Raw genomic sequence first — 15456 nt, 5'->3', positions numbered from 1 at the left:
CTCCTAATTTCCATTCCCATCTTTCTGTCTACATGTTTCCTTCCTATCAATTTGGGAACTCTTCTCTGTTTGCCCATTTGAATTTAATCACTTCCATACTTTTCTTTTCTTCTCCTCTATCACATACCCCCTTATTTCTCTCTTTTCTAAACTAAATAGTCCAAGATGTGTAGGAATTATTGACACATGGGGCACCATTAAATATGGAATTGGCCTTCATAAGGTCAGTTGTTCATAACTCGTTTATCTGAATAATGAAAATGTCATTTCTCAGTTTCTGAAGAGCGACCAATCTGCTTCATCCATGAGAACAACCTCCAGTAGTGCATGTAGTGTCTCATATTAACATTCTCTCTCCGTTCAGGCATTTGTACTGCGACCATCACCCAAAACCCTGGGCACATACAGGAAGTCAAGGGAACATATGGTATATGCAGGAGACACCATTCTGCCTCAGAGTTGGACACTTTCTCCCCTATTCCATGTCAGATTCCAACACAACCGACTTCACCAACCCCTCCACCTTCATCCTGCTGGGCATTCCTGGCCTGGAGGCTGCCCACGTCTGGATCTCCATCCCCTTCTGCACCATATACATCATAGCCATGATGGGGAACTTCACCATCCTGTTCATTGTAAAGATGGAGCCGAGCCTCCATGTGCCCATGTACTATTTCCTCTGCATGCTGGCCGTCGCTGACCTGGTCCTGTCTACATCCACCCTACCCAAGACGCTGAGCATCTTCTGGTTCAATTCCAGGGAGATTGATTTCAGTGCCTGCCTCACCCAAATGTATTTCATTCATTGTGTCTCAGTGATGGAGTCTGGGATCTTCGTGGCCATGGCTTTGGATCGCTATGTGGCCATCTGTGATCCCCTGAGACATTCCACCATCCTGACAAGCCCCGTGGTGGCCAAGATTGGCCTGGCTGTAGTGCTGCATGGCAGCATGATCGTACTGCCTTATCCCTTCCTATTGAGGCAGTGGCCATATTGCAGAACCAACATCATCCCCCACACGTACTGCGAGCACATGGCCGTAGCAAATCTGGCCTGTGCTGACGTCCGTGTCAGTAGTTACTATGGACTCTTTATGGCCTTCTTTCTGTCCAGTCTGGATTTATTTTTTATTGCCTTGTCCTATACACAGATCCTCAGGGCCATCTTCAGCCTCCCCACAAAGGACGCCCGGCTCAAGACTTTTGGGACCTGTGTCTCCCACATCTGTGTCATCTCAGCCTCTTACATCCCAGCTTTCTTCTCCTTCATCACGCTCCGATTTAGCCACAATGTGCCCCTGCATTTCCACATTCTTATCGCCAACTTGTACCTTCTGGTGCCCCCCCTGCTGAACCCCGTCATATACGGGGTGAGGACCAAACAGATACGGGACAGGCTGCTCCGGCTCTTTACCATAAAGGGACCTAAAGTTTTCTCCTGGTGCTCTGGCTCTCACACCCAGCTCCGTGCAAAGCCCTCTTTCCTGAATCACTGACTGAGCAGTCAAAGAGACATTAGATCCTTTGCTGACCTTACTGTGCTGATTCAGCATGACAAACCAGGGAATTGGTCTATGTATCTACCCATTGGGTTTCCACCTTTCTGATTGTTGGTAACTAGATCTCAGGAGCACTGTATCTAATTCCTATGTGAAAGAAATAAAATGTAATAATTATTAGACCCACACAGCTATAATACTAACATTTTCTTACATCTTATTGCAAGTCACTTAAGAGCCACTGATTAATTTTAAAGTTTTTATGTATGTTCTTATTTCGTTACTAACTCTACAGAGAAAGAGAACCCTCAGGACTCCTGGGTTCTATCTCAGCTCTGGAAGGGGAGTGGGGTCTAGTGGGTTACAGCAAGGGGCAGATACAGCTGCAGTCCATAAGAGAACATCAGAATGGCCATACTGGGTAATACCTTTGGTCCATCTAGCCCAGTATCCTGTCTTCCATCAGTGGCCACTACCAGGTGCTTCAGAGGGAATAAACATAACAGGCAATCATCAAGTGATTCATCCCCTATCTCCCACTCCGAGCTTCTGGAAAACAGAGGCTAGGGAAACACAGAACATGCTGTTGGATCCCTGCTCATCATGGCTAATCACCATTAATGGACCTACCTCCACAGAACCATAGAAATATAGAGGATTATGGTTGAAAGAGAACTCAGGAGGTCATCTATTCCAACCCCCTGTTCAAAGCAGGACCAACACCAACTAAATCATCCCAGCCAGGGCTTTGTCAAGCCTGACCTTACAAACCTCTAAGGATGGAGATTCCACCACTTCCCTAGGGAACCCATTCCAGTGCTTCACCACTCTTCGAGTGAAATAGTGTTTCCTAATTTCCAACCTAGACCTCCCCCACTGTTCTGTATCTGTCAGCACTGAGAACAGCAGTTATCAAATCCCCCCTCATTCTTCTCTTCTGCAGACTAAACAAACCCAGTTCCTTCAGCCTCTCCTCATAAGTCATGTGCCCCACTCCCCTGATCATTTTCGTTGCCTTCCGTTGGACTCTCTCCAATTTGTCCTATCCCTTCTGTAGTGGAGGACCCAAAACTGGACACAATACTCCAGATATGGCCCAAGCAGGAAGTTTTTCCGAACACTCTGAAAAACTTCCTGTATTGTCTGTGCATTGCTCTATTGCTCTCCCAGCAGATGTCAGGGTGATTGATGCTCTCCATTAGAACCAGGGCTTGTGCTCTGGAAACTTCAGTTAGTTGTCAGAAGGAAACCTCGTCTACCTCATCCTTCTGATCCGGTGGTCTATAGAACACGCCCACCACGACATCACCCTTGTTGCTCTCGCCTCTAAACTTAACCCAAAGACTCTCAACAGGCTTTTCTCCAGTTTCATACTGGAGTTCTGAGCAATCATACCCCTCTCTTACATACAATGCAACTCCTCCACCTTTCCTCCCCTGCCTGTCCTTCCTGAACAGTTTATACCCATCCATGACAGTGCCCCAGTCATGTAAACTACCCCACCAAGGCTCTGTTATTCCAATCACATCATAGCTCTTTGATTGTTCCAGGACTTCCAATTCTTCCTGCTTGTTTCCCAGGCTTCTTGCGTTCATGTACAGGCACCTAAGATAAGTACCCGATTGCCCTACTTTCTCAGTATGAATCAGGAGGCTAACATTCTTATACCCTCCTCCTTGTGTTTCCTCCCTTTATCCCACTTCCCTGCTTATATCTGGGCTTGGGTCACCAGCCCCCTGGGAACCTAGTTTAAAGCCCTCCTCACTAGGTTAGCAAGTCTGCCTGCGAATACGCTCCTCCCTCAATGTGACAAGAGACATGCACAACTTCTTGCCCTTCCAATTAGAAATTGCACAAACTGGGTTTAATAATAATAAAAAAATATCTATAAAAGGCAGATTTTAAGTGATTATAAGGCATAGCAAACAGAATAAAGCTGATTACTGAGCAAATAAAACAAAACACACATACTAAGCTTAAGATCTGAAAGAGACTGTTTCAAGAAGAAATTTCTCAGCCTAAATGTTATTTTACGCAAATTGCAGAGTTTCTGTTGCTTAGAGTTGCTTAGAGTTCCAGTTATTGCTTCTTACAGACTGGACCTCTGTCTGTGTCTGGACTCACCCCTGACTTGCACCTCAGGTTACTTCCTCTGTCTCTTCAGGTTCTTACAACAGTCTTTCTTCTTGGGTAGGCAATGGAGGAGAGTCCCGATTATCTCCCTCCCCAGCCTTAAAAAGGATTTACCTATGGTGGGAAACCTTTGGTTTATCCCCATCCCCCTACAGAGGAAAAGTACAGCAGTGTCCGAAGTGGTATTTTGTATCAGGTGATCTTATCACCTGACCTTGCAGTGTCAAAGCAACTATGAAACCAGATTTATTTGCAATGTCCACAGGAAGGAACTCCAGGCAGATTGGAGATCCACATCTTCAAAGACTCATTGTCTTTTTCTAATGGCCCATTAAGGCTGATTGTTTACTGTGTGGTGGGCATTTCAAAAGAATACACACAGATGTAATACTTACAGAGTCAATATTCTTAACTTCATGTACAGAAATGATGCATGCATACAAATAGTAGAATCATATTCAGTAAATTATAACCTTTCCAATGATATCTCACATAGAGCATATCTTAGTTATGCCATATTCATATCATAACCATATTTCCATGAAGAATATGGGGTGTAGCATCACAGAGACCATGAGCATTGAAAATGTTTCCTGAAGTTCCTCAGCCTTCATCAGCCCCCATATTTCACTTCCATCCACTGGAGCTGGGGTACCCATTGTAGCAAGCCTGCTGCCATGACATCCCCACAAAGGCTGCAGAAGGGAACAGGGGAGCAGTTGCTGCTGTACGAGTGCCCACAACTTTTGAGCAGCCTCCAGCCCTGTCTATGAAGCTGCCACCTCCCCAGCAATCCCTCCAGACAGGTTAATACCGAGCTGGTTACATTTTGCATCTGCAGGCTGCTGGATTGTAATGGCCAGGGACTTCGTTTTACCTGGATGAATAACCAGACTAATGCGCACGGCTACTTGCCCAGCCAGATCAACTCTCAGATGCAGCAATTTCCAGCGCTGCACCTGCAATGGCCACTGAAGTCGATGGAATAACAGCCCCTTGAGTGTTTGTAACTGGTACCTAAGGCGGGATGCACATTAGAAATGGCAAAGAGAAAGGAGGTGTGAGGGGGCTGATTTGCACAAGGAAAGGGAGAGATAGTCCCAAATACAGAGAGCGAGAGATGGGATGAAAGTCACTAGAACAAGGACTCCAGGCCTCTTCCATTTTGGTAGCACTTTCCAAGGGAGAGACAAACCCTCTCCCGCACCCCAAGCTGTCACTGCCTGGTTCGGGAAGCGTTTCCTTCAGGGAGCCCAGCTGGATCAGTCTGAGAACCAGAGCACTCCAGGGAACACCTACGGTACAGGAACCATATTTGGGTGAAGAGAACATCTTGTGGACACCTTACCGCAGGTTTCTGATCACCCAGCCCCACTCTCCTTCCACTCACAGTCAATATATGAACTGTTCCATGGATACCTTATGCTGATAAATAGAACTAGTTACCTGAGTACACCTAGGACATAGGTAATTCTACTTGAAAGTAACTCTTCTTCACTGTCACAGCCTGACAGTGGTCTATACAAGAATTCTTGAGCCCTGATCCTATCATCTCAAATCTGCTTAAGCTTCATCAGGGGAAGCTCAAGCCACAAGACTGAAGTCTCCAGTTCCATTCTGGATCACCCCGACATTGTATAGCAACCTATGAAGTAATTCTCAGAGAACTCTTTGCAACTCTAAACATCACCATCCCTATCATGAAATTGATTTAAGAATTCTATTCATGTCTGTATATATATTGATCTTTCAACCAATACTTTCTTTCTTTAATTAAACCTTAGTTTAGTTAATAAGAATTGGCTGTAAGTGTGCATGTGGCTAATGTCTGAAATATTCATTGACCTGGGGGATAATGTGTCTGATCCTTTGGGATCAGCAGAACTATTTATATGATGGATAAAATAATTTTCCAGTAAATCTCATCATATTTGACTTGGCTGTCTTGGAAAAAGCCCAACGCTGGGTTCCTTTAAGGGATCTGGCAGCATCTGGTACTGCAGGGTGGAGGGAGGCATTGGGTCATTTACCGGGGCTGCCTGCTACCTGCAGACAGGCTCCTAGTCAGGCTGCAGCAACTCCCATCCCAACCCTGGGGCAGAGGGAGCCCAGCTCAGGGGATGCAGCTGGAGATTGTGATGGGCTGTACCCCTAGGGCGAAGCCTGGAAGCTGTTAGAACCACTGTGCCCCCTAACTACTCAGCTGAGTTCACCTCTCCCTCTGCTCTGCCGGTGATATCAAGCCAGCCCCTTCTAAACCATTCATGAACCAACCATGGAGGTTCCAGCCAATTTCCCAGATCCCCAGCCATGCACCCCTACTGGAATATCAGGTGCAACATGCCTGGTTTTTCTGAAAAGTTTTTAGGTATGCTAGGTGTAGTAAACAAGAAGCCCTATGAGGATACCACTTCTCAGCTAAACCTGTAAACAAGCTCAATCTCACACCACCTGAATGCATTGATGAATATCTGTACTGAGTTATCACCAGTGGGAAAAGCACAATAGTTAACAATGCTGCACAGATACAAAGAGAAGTTTTCTAGTGACCCAGAGAAGGCACTTCCTGACTTCTGAGATCACTAGGCTGATCTACAAAGTGTTAAAAAGTACATAAAACTGTGCAATAACCCATGTGGGTAAGACTGTTGTGCAACACTTGAATGTTAGAAATGCAAAATAGAATTATGCCCAAGATTAGTGGCTAGTCCATTGTCCTCTCCACATTGAGGGAGGGGCAGACTGGGTAATCAACTTACACTGGTCAGGCTTCTGACCAGGGCAAGATGATACAGCTCTGGGGTCCTAGGATGGGGATCCGGGGGGAAGTGGCAGGAGCCTCTCTTGTTGGTTCATGAGTGGCTAGTGACAGCAGTCATGTAACTGCAGCTGGGTGCGTTCCTGTCTGTGTATGGCTGTGTACGTGCAGGACCTGGAAATGATTGCAGCATGTCACAGCATCACAGTATGAGATGGATCCCAGATTGAAATGCTGGAGTGGTCAGTGGTGCCCCAGTTCAAGGTTGCACCCTGGGGAAATCCATCACATCCACCCAAATAACAGGCCCTGCTACAGCATGAATCCGTTTCCTTCTTTTCATGCGCTCGGTTATTGACAAAGAGACGGTGGCTATAGTAAGCAAGCCAGGACTCCTGGGTTCTGTCTGTCACATCTCCCTTGCCTCAGTTTACATATCTGTATAATGGGGATATGTTCATAGTGACTTTCCTTTGCTAAGTATTTTGAAGATCCTTCAGTGAAAGGTGCTGCATGGTATGGTGATAATTACTGATGAGAATTACTGGTCTCTGAGCCCACAGGGACAGCCCTGTGAGCCTGCAGAAAGTGCTTGTGTCTCCCCTCAGGCATCTTTCTCATAAGAACATAAAACCGGCCATACTGGGTCAGACCAAAGGTCCATCTAGACCAGTATCCTGTCTTCCGACAGTGACCAATGCCAGGTGCCCCAGAGGGAATGAACAAAACAGGTAATCACCATCGCACATTCCCAGCATCTGGCAAAGAGAGACTAGTGACACCATCCCAATCCATCCTTGCTAATAGCAATGGATGGACCTATCTTCCATGAACTTATCTAGTTCTTTTTGGAACCATATCTCCAGATCTGTTTTAGAGATTAAGAAGAAGTACAAAGGGGTGGGGGGAGCAGAATATCCTATATCTGACTAGTTACTCACATCTTAATCTGAAGCATCTGGAGCCAGAGCCAGGATCCTGGTCTAGTTGCACATCCATGCATATTTAGGAACCCAAAGTGTCCTGATTTTCACAGGTGCTAAGCATCCACAAGTCCATAGAAACATACAATCAGAGGAGATTAGTGTTGGAAGAGACCTAGGGATTATCCCTAATCTTTTTACTCATCCACTATAATTTTTAAATATACACAAATTTACAGAGCAGCTAATTCCGCTGTGACTCAACACAAAGCTCAAGAGTTCTCATCTCCCTTTGGGAAGGTCCCTTCATTACTGTTTACTCCTAAGGCTGGATAAAGACCACAGAAGCACATAGATGGAAAGAGACTTATTGGCTAGAGTGTCTCCAGTGTCCAGCCTATTTATATTCAGCTGCTGCTTCGCCACTACAGGCTGAGCGAATTATCCTGAGATTGCACAGAGCTCTATTATAAACAGTGCACACCCCTGTATCAGCTTTTGGCGTGAGCTGTGGCTGCAGATGCTGGGGTGAGACAGGTGTGGGACACGGCTGCCTAAGGGAGAACGCCCAGATAAGACACTTCCATCTCACAATTCACAGGTACCCAGCACTTGCTGAGGAACTCATCTGCTCGACAAACCCAGTGCAACAACATGTGCACCGTGGGATAGAGAATAGGTCTGTGGTCCTTTCTGCTCTGCACAGCTGTTAAACATCCCAGGGCACTTTTCACAGGTAATGAGTTTGCTCCAGTATCATGGGCCCATATGTCCCTTTCTGCTGATGGCCTCCAGCCCGAAGGCGGCTTCTTTTCAGTGACACCGTGGATCCTTCAGGATGAAAGGTGTTAGTAGATGCATCTGTGCGGTTTCCTGGCTCAACCACTTTTACCCTCATTAAAGGATGAAATCAGGTTTCTTTGACAAGAGCTCTTTTCCATAAACTCTCTTATTGACTGGCATTAATTATATTCCTAAACTTTTTTTAATCTAATTCCATACCAGCTTTTCCATTGTTTCCTAACCCTGTCAAATCTTTTTTTAAAAACTTTCCCTTTTTTAAAAATAATTTCCATTTAACGCACTACTGTCCTGTAGTTCCTTTTTCTTTTTCTTTTTTTTGGGGGCGGGGTGGGGTCTCTGCTGCTGTCTGATTGCATACTTCTGGTTCCAAAGGAGATGCATGGTTGATCAGTCGGTTTGTAACCCTGGTGTTTGTAACTCTGAGGTTCTATTGTAGATGCTCTTTATTATCCTCTTTGACTGCTAATCACATCTTAGGTGATGTGAGTACATCAAACCGCTTCTTTCCAAGTGTAGAACAAAAAATAAGTATTTTTTCTGCAACATTAGCAAGTTTCCTTTCTCTCTCTAGCTATTGGCTAAACATTTTCTAGGATTTCTTTTGTTCTCAATATACTTAATAACCTCCTTTTTGTGAACCTTAGTCCTGCCAAGCAGGGAGTTTTCCCAGATGTCCTTAACATCCGTTATCACTGTTCATAACTTCCAAGTTGTATTGCTTGCTATCTATGATTGCTTTCCCCACCCCCATAGCTGCCTTCAGTTTGTCACTAAACCAGGTGTTTAGACAAAGTTGTCCACTTCCTTGACTTTAGAATTGTGGCTTTCTAGTTATGTAATATACTCTTCCAATGACATTTCCTCTTTTCCTTCCCAGTTTTCTGTCTATTTTTCCCTTCCCAATCCGTTTTTCTGATACTTTGCCTCAGATTTGGGGAAGCACTAAGTGTCTACAGATATTACAGGTTGGGAACTGTTCTCTCTTTGTCCATCTGAACGTAATCAGTTCCATTCTTTGTTTTCCACTACTCTATCACATACCCCCTTTTTGTCTCTTCTCTAAACTAAACAGTCCCAGACTTTTCAGTCTGTCCACATCCTGCAGCCTCCCCCATTCTCAGAGCCTGTCTCAGAAATCCCCTTTCTACCTGCTATATCCTTATAGAGACTGAGTGACCACAACTGAGCATGTGTCCAGAGCAGGTTATTCTCCATCTTATTCCTTAGGTATGCAAACATTGTCTCTCTTTTGGGCACTACTGCAAATGAACAAATGTTTCCGTGGAGCTTCTATGAATGACACGCAGGTTTTTTCCCTGATGCTTGGTCTAGTTGGGATGTTTCCCCTGGTACATGTCTTGGCAAAGCTTTCGTTCTTTCCACTCTCAGATTGTGAGCAACTGGCTAAATAGGGAACTCCCTACAGCATGGGATCTCTAGCCTGGGATTCATTGCATGAAGGAACAATGATGGATAACCAGTATCCACACTCTGGTTTCCTGCTGTTGCCTATTAAGGATTCCCACACCAGGATGTGTAGGAATTACTGACACATGGAGGACCATAAGATATGGAATTGGCATTAGTAGGGTCCGTGTTTCATAATTGGTTTATCTGAATAATGAAAATGTCATTTTCAGTGTCTGAAGAGTGACCAATCTGCTTCACCGATGAGAACAGCCTCCAGTAGTGCATACAGTGTCTCATACTAACATTTGTCTCTCCATCCAGGCATTTGTACTGCAACCATCACCCTAGGCCTGGGCACATACAGAAGGTCTGATGAATATACGGTACCTGCAGGACACACCGTTCTACCTCAGAGTTGGACACCTTCTCCCCTACTCCACATCAGATTCCAACACAACCGACTTCACCAACCCCTCCACCTTCATCCTGCTGGGCATTCCTGGCCTGGAGAGAGCCCATGTCTGGATCTCCATCCCCTTCTGCACCATGTACATCATAGCCGTCTTGGGGAACTTCACTGTCCTGTTCATTGTGAAGAGGGAGCCGAGCCTCCATGAGCCCATGTACTATTTCCTCTGCATGCTGGCCGTCACTGACCTGGTCCTGTCCACGTCCATCCTGCCCAAAACACTGAGCATCTTCTGGTTCAATTCGACGGAGATCGATTTCAGTGCCTGCCTCACCCAGATGTACTTCATTCACTGCTTCTTAGTGATGGAGTCTGGGATCTTTGTGGCCATGGCTTTGGATCGCTACGTGGCCATCTGCCATCCCCTGAGACATTCCACCATCCTGCGAAACTCTGTGCTGGCCAAGATCGGTGTGGCTGTGGTGCTGCGCGGTGGCATTCTCATACTGCCCTCTTTCCTCCTGGCAAGTCAGTGGCCATATTGCAGAACCAACATCATTCCCCACACGCACTGTGAACACATGGCTGTGATGAAGCTGGCCTGTGCTGACACCCATGTCAGTAGTTACTACAGCCTCTTTGTGCTATTCTTTGTGACTGGTCTGGATGTGTTTTTTATTACCGTGTCCTATATCCAGATCCTCAGGGCCATCTTCAGCCTCCCCACAAAGGACGCCCGGCTCAAGACTTTTGGGACCTGTGGCTCCCATCTCTGTGCCATCTTAGCCTTTTACATCCCAGCTCTTTTCTCCTTCCTCACATACCGTTTTGGCCACAATGTGCCCCTGCATTTCCACATTCTCATTGCAAATGTGTATCTCCTCGTGCCCCCCATGATAAACCCCATCATCTATGGGGTGAGGACCAAACAGATCCGGGACAGGCTGCTCCAGCTCATTACTCATAAAGGGACTACATTTTTCTTTTGCTGCTCTGGTGCTCAGACCATGTTCCGTGCAGATCTGGGTAGTGAGTTGGTGCTGGGCCCTCTTTCCTGAATCACTTACTGATCAGTGAGAGACATTTAATCATTTCCTGACCTTACTGTGCTGTGTCAGCGTGACAAACTGGGGAATCGGTCTGTGTAAAGCTCATTAACTCACAGGGTTGCCACCTTTCAAATTTCTGCTAACTGGACCCCTGAGATCCTGGCCCCTGCCCTACCTCTTTCTCCAGTGCTCAGCTTCTGCTCCACATGTCATGTCAAGGCTCCATCCACTTCTGCCCTTTTCCCCGCAAAGCGCTGACCCTCTCGTTCACTCCTCTTCTCCACCCGTCACTCGCTGAGTCTCCCCCACCAGCTGAGTTCCCCCTGCTCTGGGGCTGAGACAGGATCTGCTGCAGCCTGACAAGGAGCCTGCAGTGAGTGCAGGAAGCGTGCAGTGCTGGGTCCATCAGGCCGAGGATGGGAGACCAGAAAATCGTATAAAAGCAGCTGAGGGTTGGGAGCAGGGTTGAGTGGTAGGTGGGTGAGATTGTGCATCAGACAGCTTGTGGGCCCTAAAGCTTGGCTACAAAGTCCTGAGTGAAGAGACCCTTGTGTGGCTTATTTCTTTAGCTTTCAGATTCCTTTTGTTCCTCCCGCCTGGGAGCCTGTAGGAGGCAGGATCCCTGCAATGGGGATGGACTGGGAGCCCTTTGCCCTGAGCCAGGCCTTGGGGGCAGGGCAAGGGATCAGCTTTGAAGATAGTTGGGTAACAGCTGAGAAAGGCAGAAGGACAAGCCCCTGTGTTAGCTGGGAAGGCAGGATGCTGGGCAGAGGACGAGCTGGCATTGGTATCTCACAGGGAGGGAGATAAATGGCACAGCTGCCATTAGCCAGCTATTTACACACATACATGGCACCTTATCTGGAACTCCAGGGCACCCATTGCCCAGGGGCTGAAGCTGAACGGTGAAGCTGAGTGTAACATTCGCTCTGCATGACACTTTTGATCACTACATCTAGAAGCTCTTTCTCTAGGCTGCTAGCAGTATTATCCCCATGTCATGGACTGACTGAGCCAAGCAGTGGTAAAGCGACTTACCCAAGGCCACACAATGAGTAGGCCGTAGGGCTGAAATAGGAACCAGGAGTCCTGACCCTCCAACACCACTGCTCTGGCCATGAACTGGCACTGGTGCTCTGATACCAGCACATCACCAATAATCATAACTTCCGACACAAAGATGAGACATGCATATAAACAGCAGAGTCATACTTAGCAAATCATAACTTTCCCATTGACACCTGACAGGACATACTTTGTTCAAGATTTTTTGCAATTGCATAACCACAGTAGCAACAATGATTTTGTAGGAAATTTCTTAGCCATTCAGTCTTTGTTTAATCCTGAGCTGATGGTGTCAAATTTGCAAATGAATTGAAGTTCAGCAGTTTTTCTTTGAAGTCTGGTCCTCACCCACAGACAACCCGCCAACCTTAAGCATATTCTCACCAGCAACCACACATCGCACCATAGTAACTAACTCAGGAACCAGTCCATGCAACAAACCTCGATGCCAACTCTGCCCACATATCTACACCAGCTACACCATCACAGGACCTAACCCGATCAGCCACACCATCACTGGTTCATTCACCTGCACGTCCACCAATGTAATTTACGCCATCATATGCCAGCAATGCCCCTCTGCTATGTACATCGGCCAAACTGGACAGTCCCTACGTAAAAGGATAAATGGACACAAGTCAGATATTAGGAATGGCAATAGCAGATTTAAAGGTAGCCATCCTGTACCAAAAAAACTTCAGGACCAGACTACGAAAAGAAACTGCTGAGCTTCCATTCATTTGCAAATTTGAGGATTAAACAAAGACTGTAAATGGCTAGCCAACTACAAAAGCAGTTTCTCCTTCCTTGGTGTTCTCCCTTGGTACTAGAAGAGGGCCTCATCCTCCCTGATTGAACTAACCTTGTTATCTCCAAACTTATTCTTGCCTGCATATTTATACCTGCCTCTGGAAATTTCCACTACATGTGTCTGACAAGGTGGGTATTCACCCACGAAAGCTCATACTCCAATAGGTCTGTTAGTCTATAAGGTGCCATGGGACTCTTGAAACTGAGGCACACTATCATATTGCTTGCATAGCTAAATGCCAAGATTCCTGTACTATGAACAACATTACTATCTACATTAATTTGATGTTAATTGGATTCCAAACATTTGCCAGAGCTTGTATGGATAAAGTAGCTGTTTTTTTAGCTCTTGGCAAGATCACATAAGACATACAGGAATCATGCTGCAAGAGTTGATCCAATCCACTATTGTTCTAACTAAGTTTTACCTTGAGTTTGTAAAGCAATTAAATCATGTTATTGAACATGACTTTGATAAACCATTTCTGTTATACACTGGTACGGCCTCTAGCCCAACGCTAGCTGTAGTGAGACAAACCCAAGGATGGGGAGCTCTTGGGATGCAGTCAGTGATGTTTGTGTCATCAATTTTGCGTTGGGGTTGTGACGTTATTGACATAAACTGGGACCGTATAGATCATTGTTGAAACCAAATTCCTGTAGTGGCACCAAATCTTGTATAAAGGGGGTCAAATAGGGTGTCTAAGACCAGGTTATGGGTTGCTAGTTATGGTTATGCTGTCTGTATGTATGTATCAATTTTGTAGTTGAAGTTATGAGTATTGGCTCTATACTGTCTGTATTTCAAACTTATGCTGTGCTTCTGAGTGACACCCCAGACAAGTTGGTGTCAGCTCTGCCTTAGCCTAACTGATGGCCCATTAAGGACCATCAGCCACACCTGACCCATTGAGGGAAGGCAGATACGCCTTGTAACTCAGCAAGGTATACAGCAGAGGTCGGAAACCTTTCAGCAGCGGTGTGCCGAGTCTTCATGTACACACCCTAATTAAAGGCTTCGCGTGCCGGTAATACATTTTAATGTTTTTTAGAAGATCTCTCTATAAGTCTATAATATATAACCAAACTACTGTTATATGTAAAGTAAACAAGGTTTTCAAAATGTTTCAGAAGCTTTATTTAAAATTAAATTAAAATGCAGATCTTATCAGTTTAGTGTGATCCTTGCCCTTGCTGAGTTTTCCAATGTCTGGTGGCACCTATTTAGATACTTTAAGCTGCACGCAGGCTTCTGAGTGATCAGTTGATAACCGGCTGGCAGGAGGTCAGCGGCTGGAACCCCAGATCAGCAGCTGAGCTGTGTGGAGCTGGGGCTGGTAGGGCTGAGCAGCGCCGGAGGCCTGGCCCCTGTCTGGCAGGGGGCCTGCGCTGAAGCAAGGTGAGTGGGACCAGCGGCGGGACCCCAGCTGGGAAGGGGCCAGCAGTGGGAACCCCAGAGCAGCGGCGGGCTGACAGCTCAGCCCGCCCCACGTGCCATCAAAAATCAGCTTGCGTGCCACCTTTGGCACACGTGCCGTAGGTTGCTGACCCCTGGTATACAGAGACCTGCCCATGGACAGAACTCTGAGATTTTTCCATGCCATGTGATGGGATGCTTGTCTTTGGAGCAGAAAAAGAAAGACCACATGGAAAGAGAATATAAAAATCTGCTGCAGCTCCTCCATCTTGTCTTCAATCCTGCTTCATACCTCTGGAGGGACGTGCTACAAACTGAAGCTCTAAACAAAGGGCTGAATGACCCATCCCAGCAGGGGATGTTCCAGAGACTTGAATTGAACCTGCAGTTTGTTCTATCACTGCTGCAAGCCTGAACCAAGAACTTTGCCATCACTGTATGTAATTGATTCCATTTAACCAATTCTAACTCTCATCTCTATCTTATTCCTTTTTTGAATAAACTTTTATATTTTAGATGCTAAAGGATTGGCAACAGCGTGATTTGTGGGTAAGATCTGGTATGTATATTGATCTGGGTCTGGGGCTTGGTCCTTTGGGAACGAGAGAACCTTTTTTCTTTTATTGGGGTGTTGGTTTTCATAACCATTCATCCCCAGGATGAGTGGCACTGGTGGTGATACTGGGAGACTGGAGTGTCTGAGGGAATTGCTTGTGTGATTTGTGGTTAGCCAGTGGGGTAAAACCAAAGTACTCTTTGTCTGGCTGGTTTGGTTTGCCTTAGAGGTGGAAGAAAACGCAGCCTTGGGCTGTGACTGCCCTGTGATTTGTCCTGAATTGGCACTCTCAGCTGGGTCCCACCAGAACCAGCATCGTTACAGGAAGTAGGGACAGAAAGGCAGTAAGATGAGGGAAAACAGTGAAACAATTTTGAAATTGGAGCTATGCAGATTTCAGGCAGTAGAAAAAGAAAAAGAACATAGGGGAATTGTGGAGCTGATGCAGGCAGAGGCTGCCAGAGAGGAGGTTGAACACAGGAGGGCTATGGATTCAAAGGGGAGCCGTGGGGAGTTCTGAGCCATTTAAATCTCAGCCGTGGAAGCCGGTGCGGTCCAGCACGGTGTACTGGCTCTTGCCGTTACGCCGTACCGGACGGGACCGGCTTACTTTCACCTCTGAG

At 46.3% G+C, this 15456-nt stretch overlaps 2 protein-coding genes across 2 annotated transcripts; both read left to right on the top strand.

The window, feature by feature from the left end:
• Positions 1-482: 482 nt before the first annotated feature.
• Positions 483-1418, top strand: LOC123352815 (olfactory receptor 52N4-like; the record flags this gene model as incomplete). Its single annotated transcript, XM_044993242.1, has 1 exon — positions 483-1418. A coding segment is annotated over exon 1 (936 nt), but the record flags the coding sequence as incomplete, so codon positions are not given.
• An 8556-nt stretch (positions 1419-9974) lies between these two features.
• LOC123362702 (olfactory receptor 52R1-like) lies at positions 9975-10994 on the top strand. The gene has a single exon (XM_045003133.1). The coding sequence runs from the start codon at positions 10074-10076 to the stop codon at positions 10992-10994; it is 921 nt and encodes a 306-aa protein (XP_044859068.1). The 5' UTR covers positions 9975-10073.
• The last annotated feature ends 4462 nt before the right edge of the window (positions 10995-15456 follow it).

Source organism: Mauremys mutica, chromosome 1, assembly GCF_020497125.1.
Source record: "Mauremys mutica isolate MM-2020 ecotype Southern chromosome 1, ASM2049712v1, whole genome shotgun sequence".
NCBI classification, from domain to species: domain Eukaryota; kingdom Metazoa; phylum Chordata; order Testudines; family Geoemydidae; genus Mauremys; species Mauremys mutica.
The sequence above is the reverse complement of the archived record's forward strand: the minus strand, read 5'-3'. Positions and strand labels throughout refer to the sequence as shown.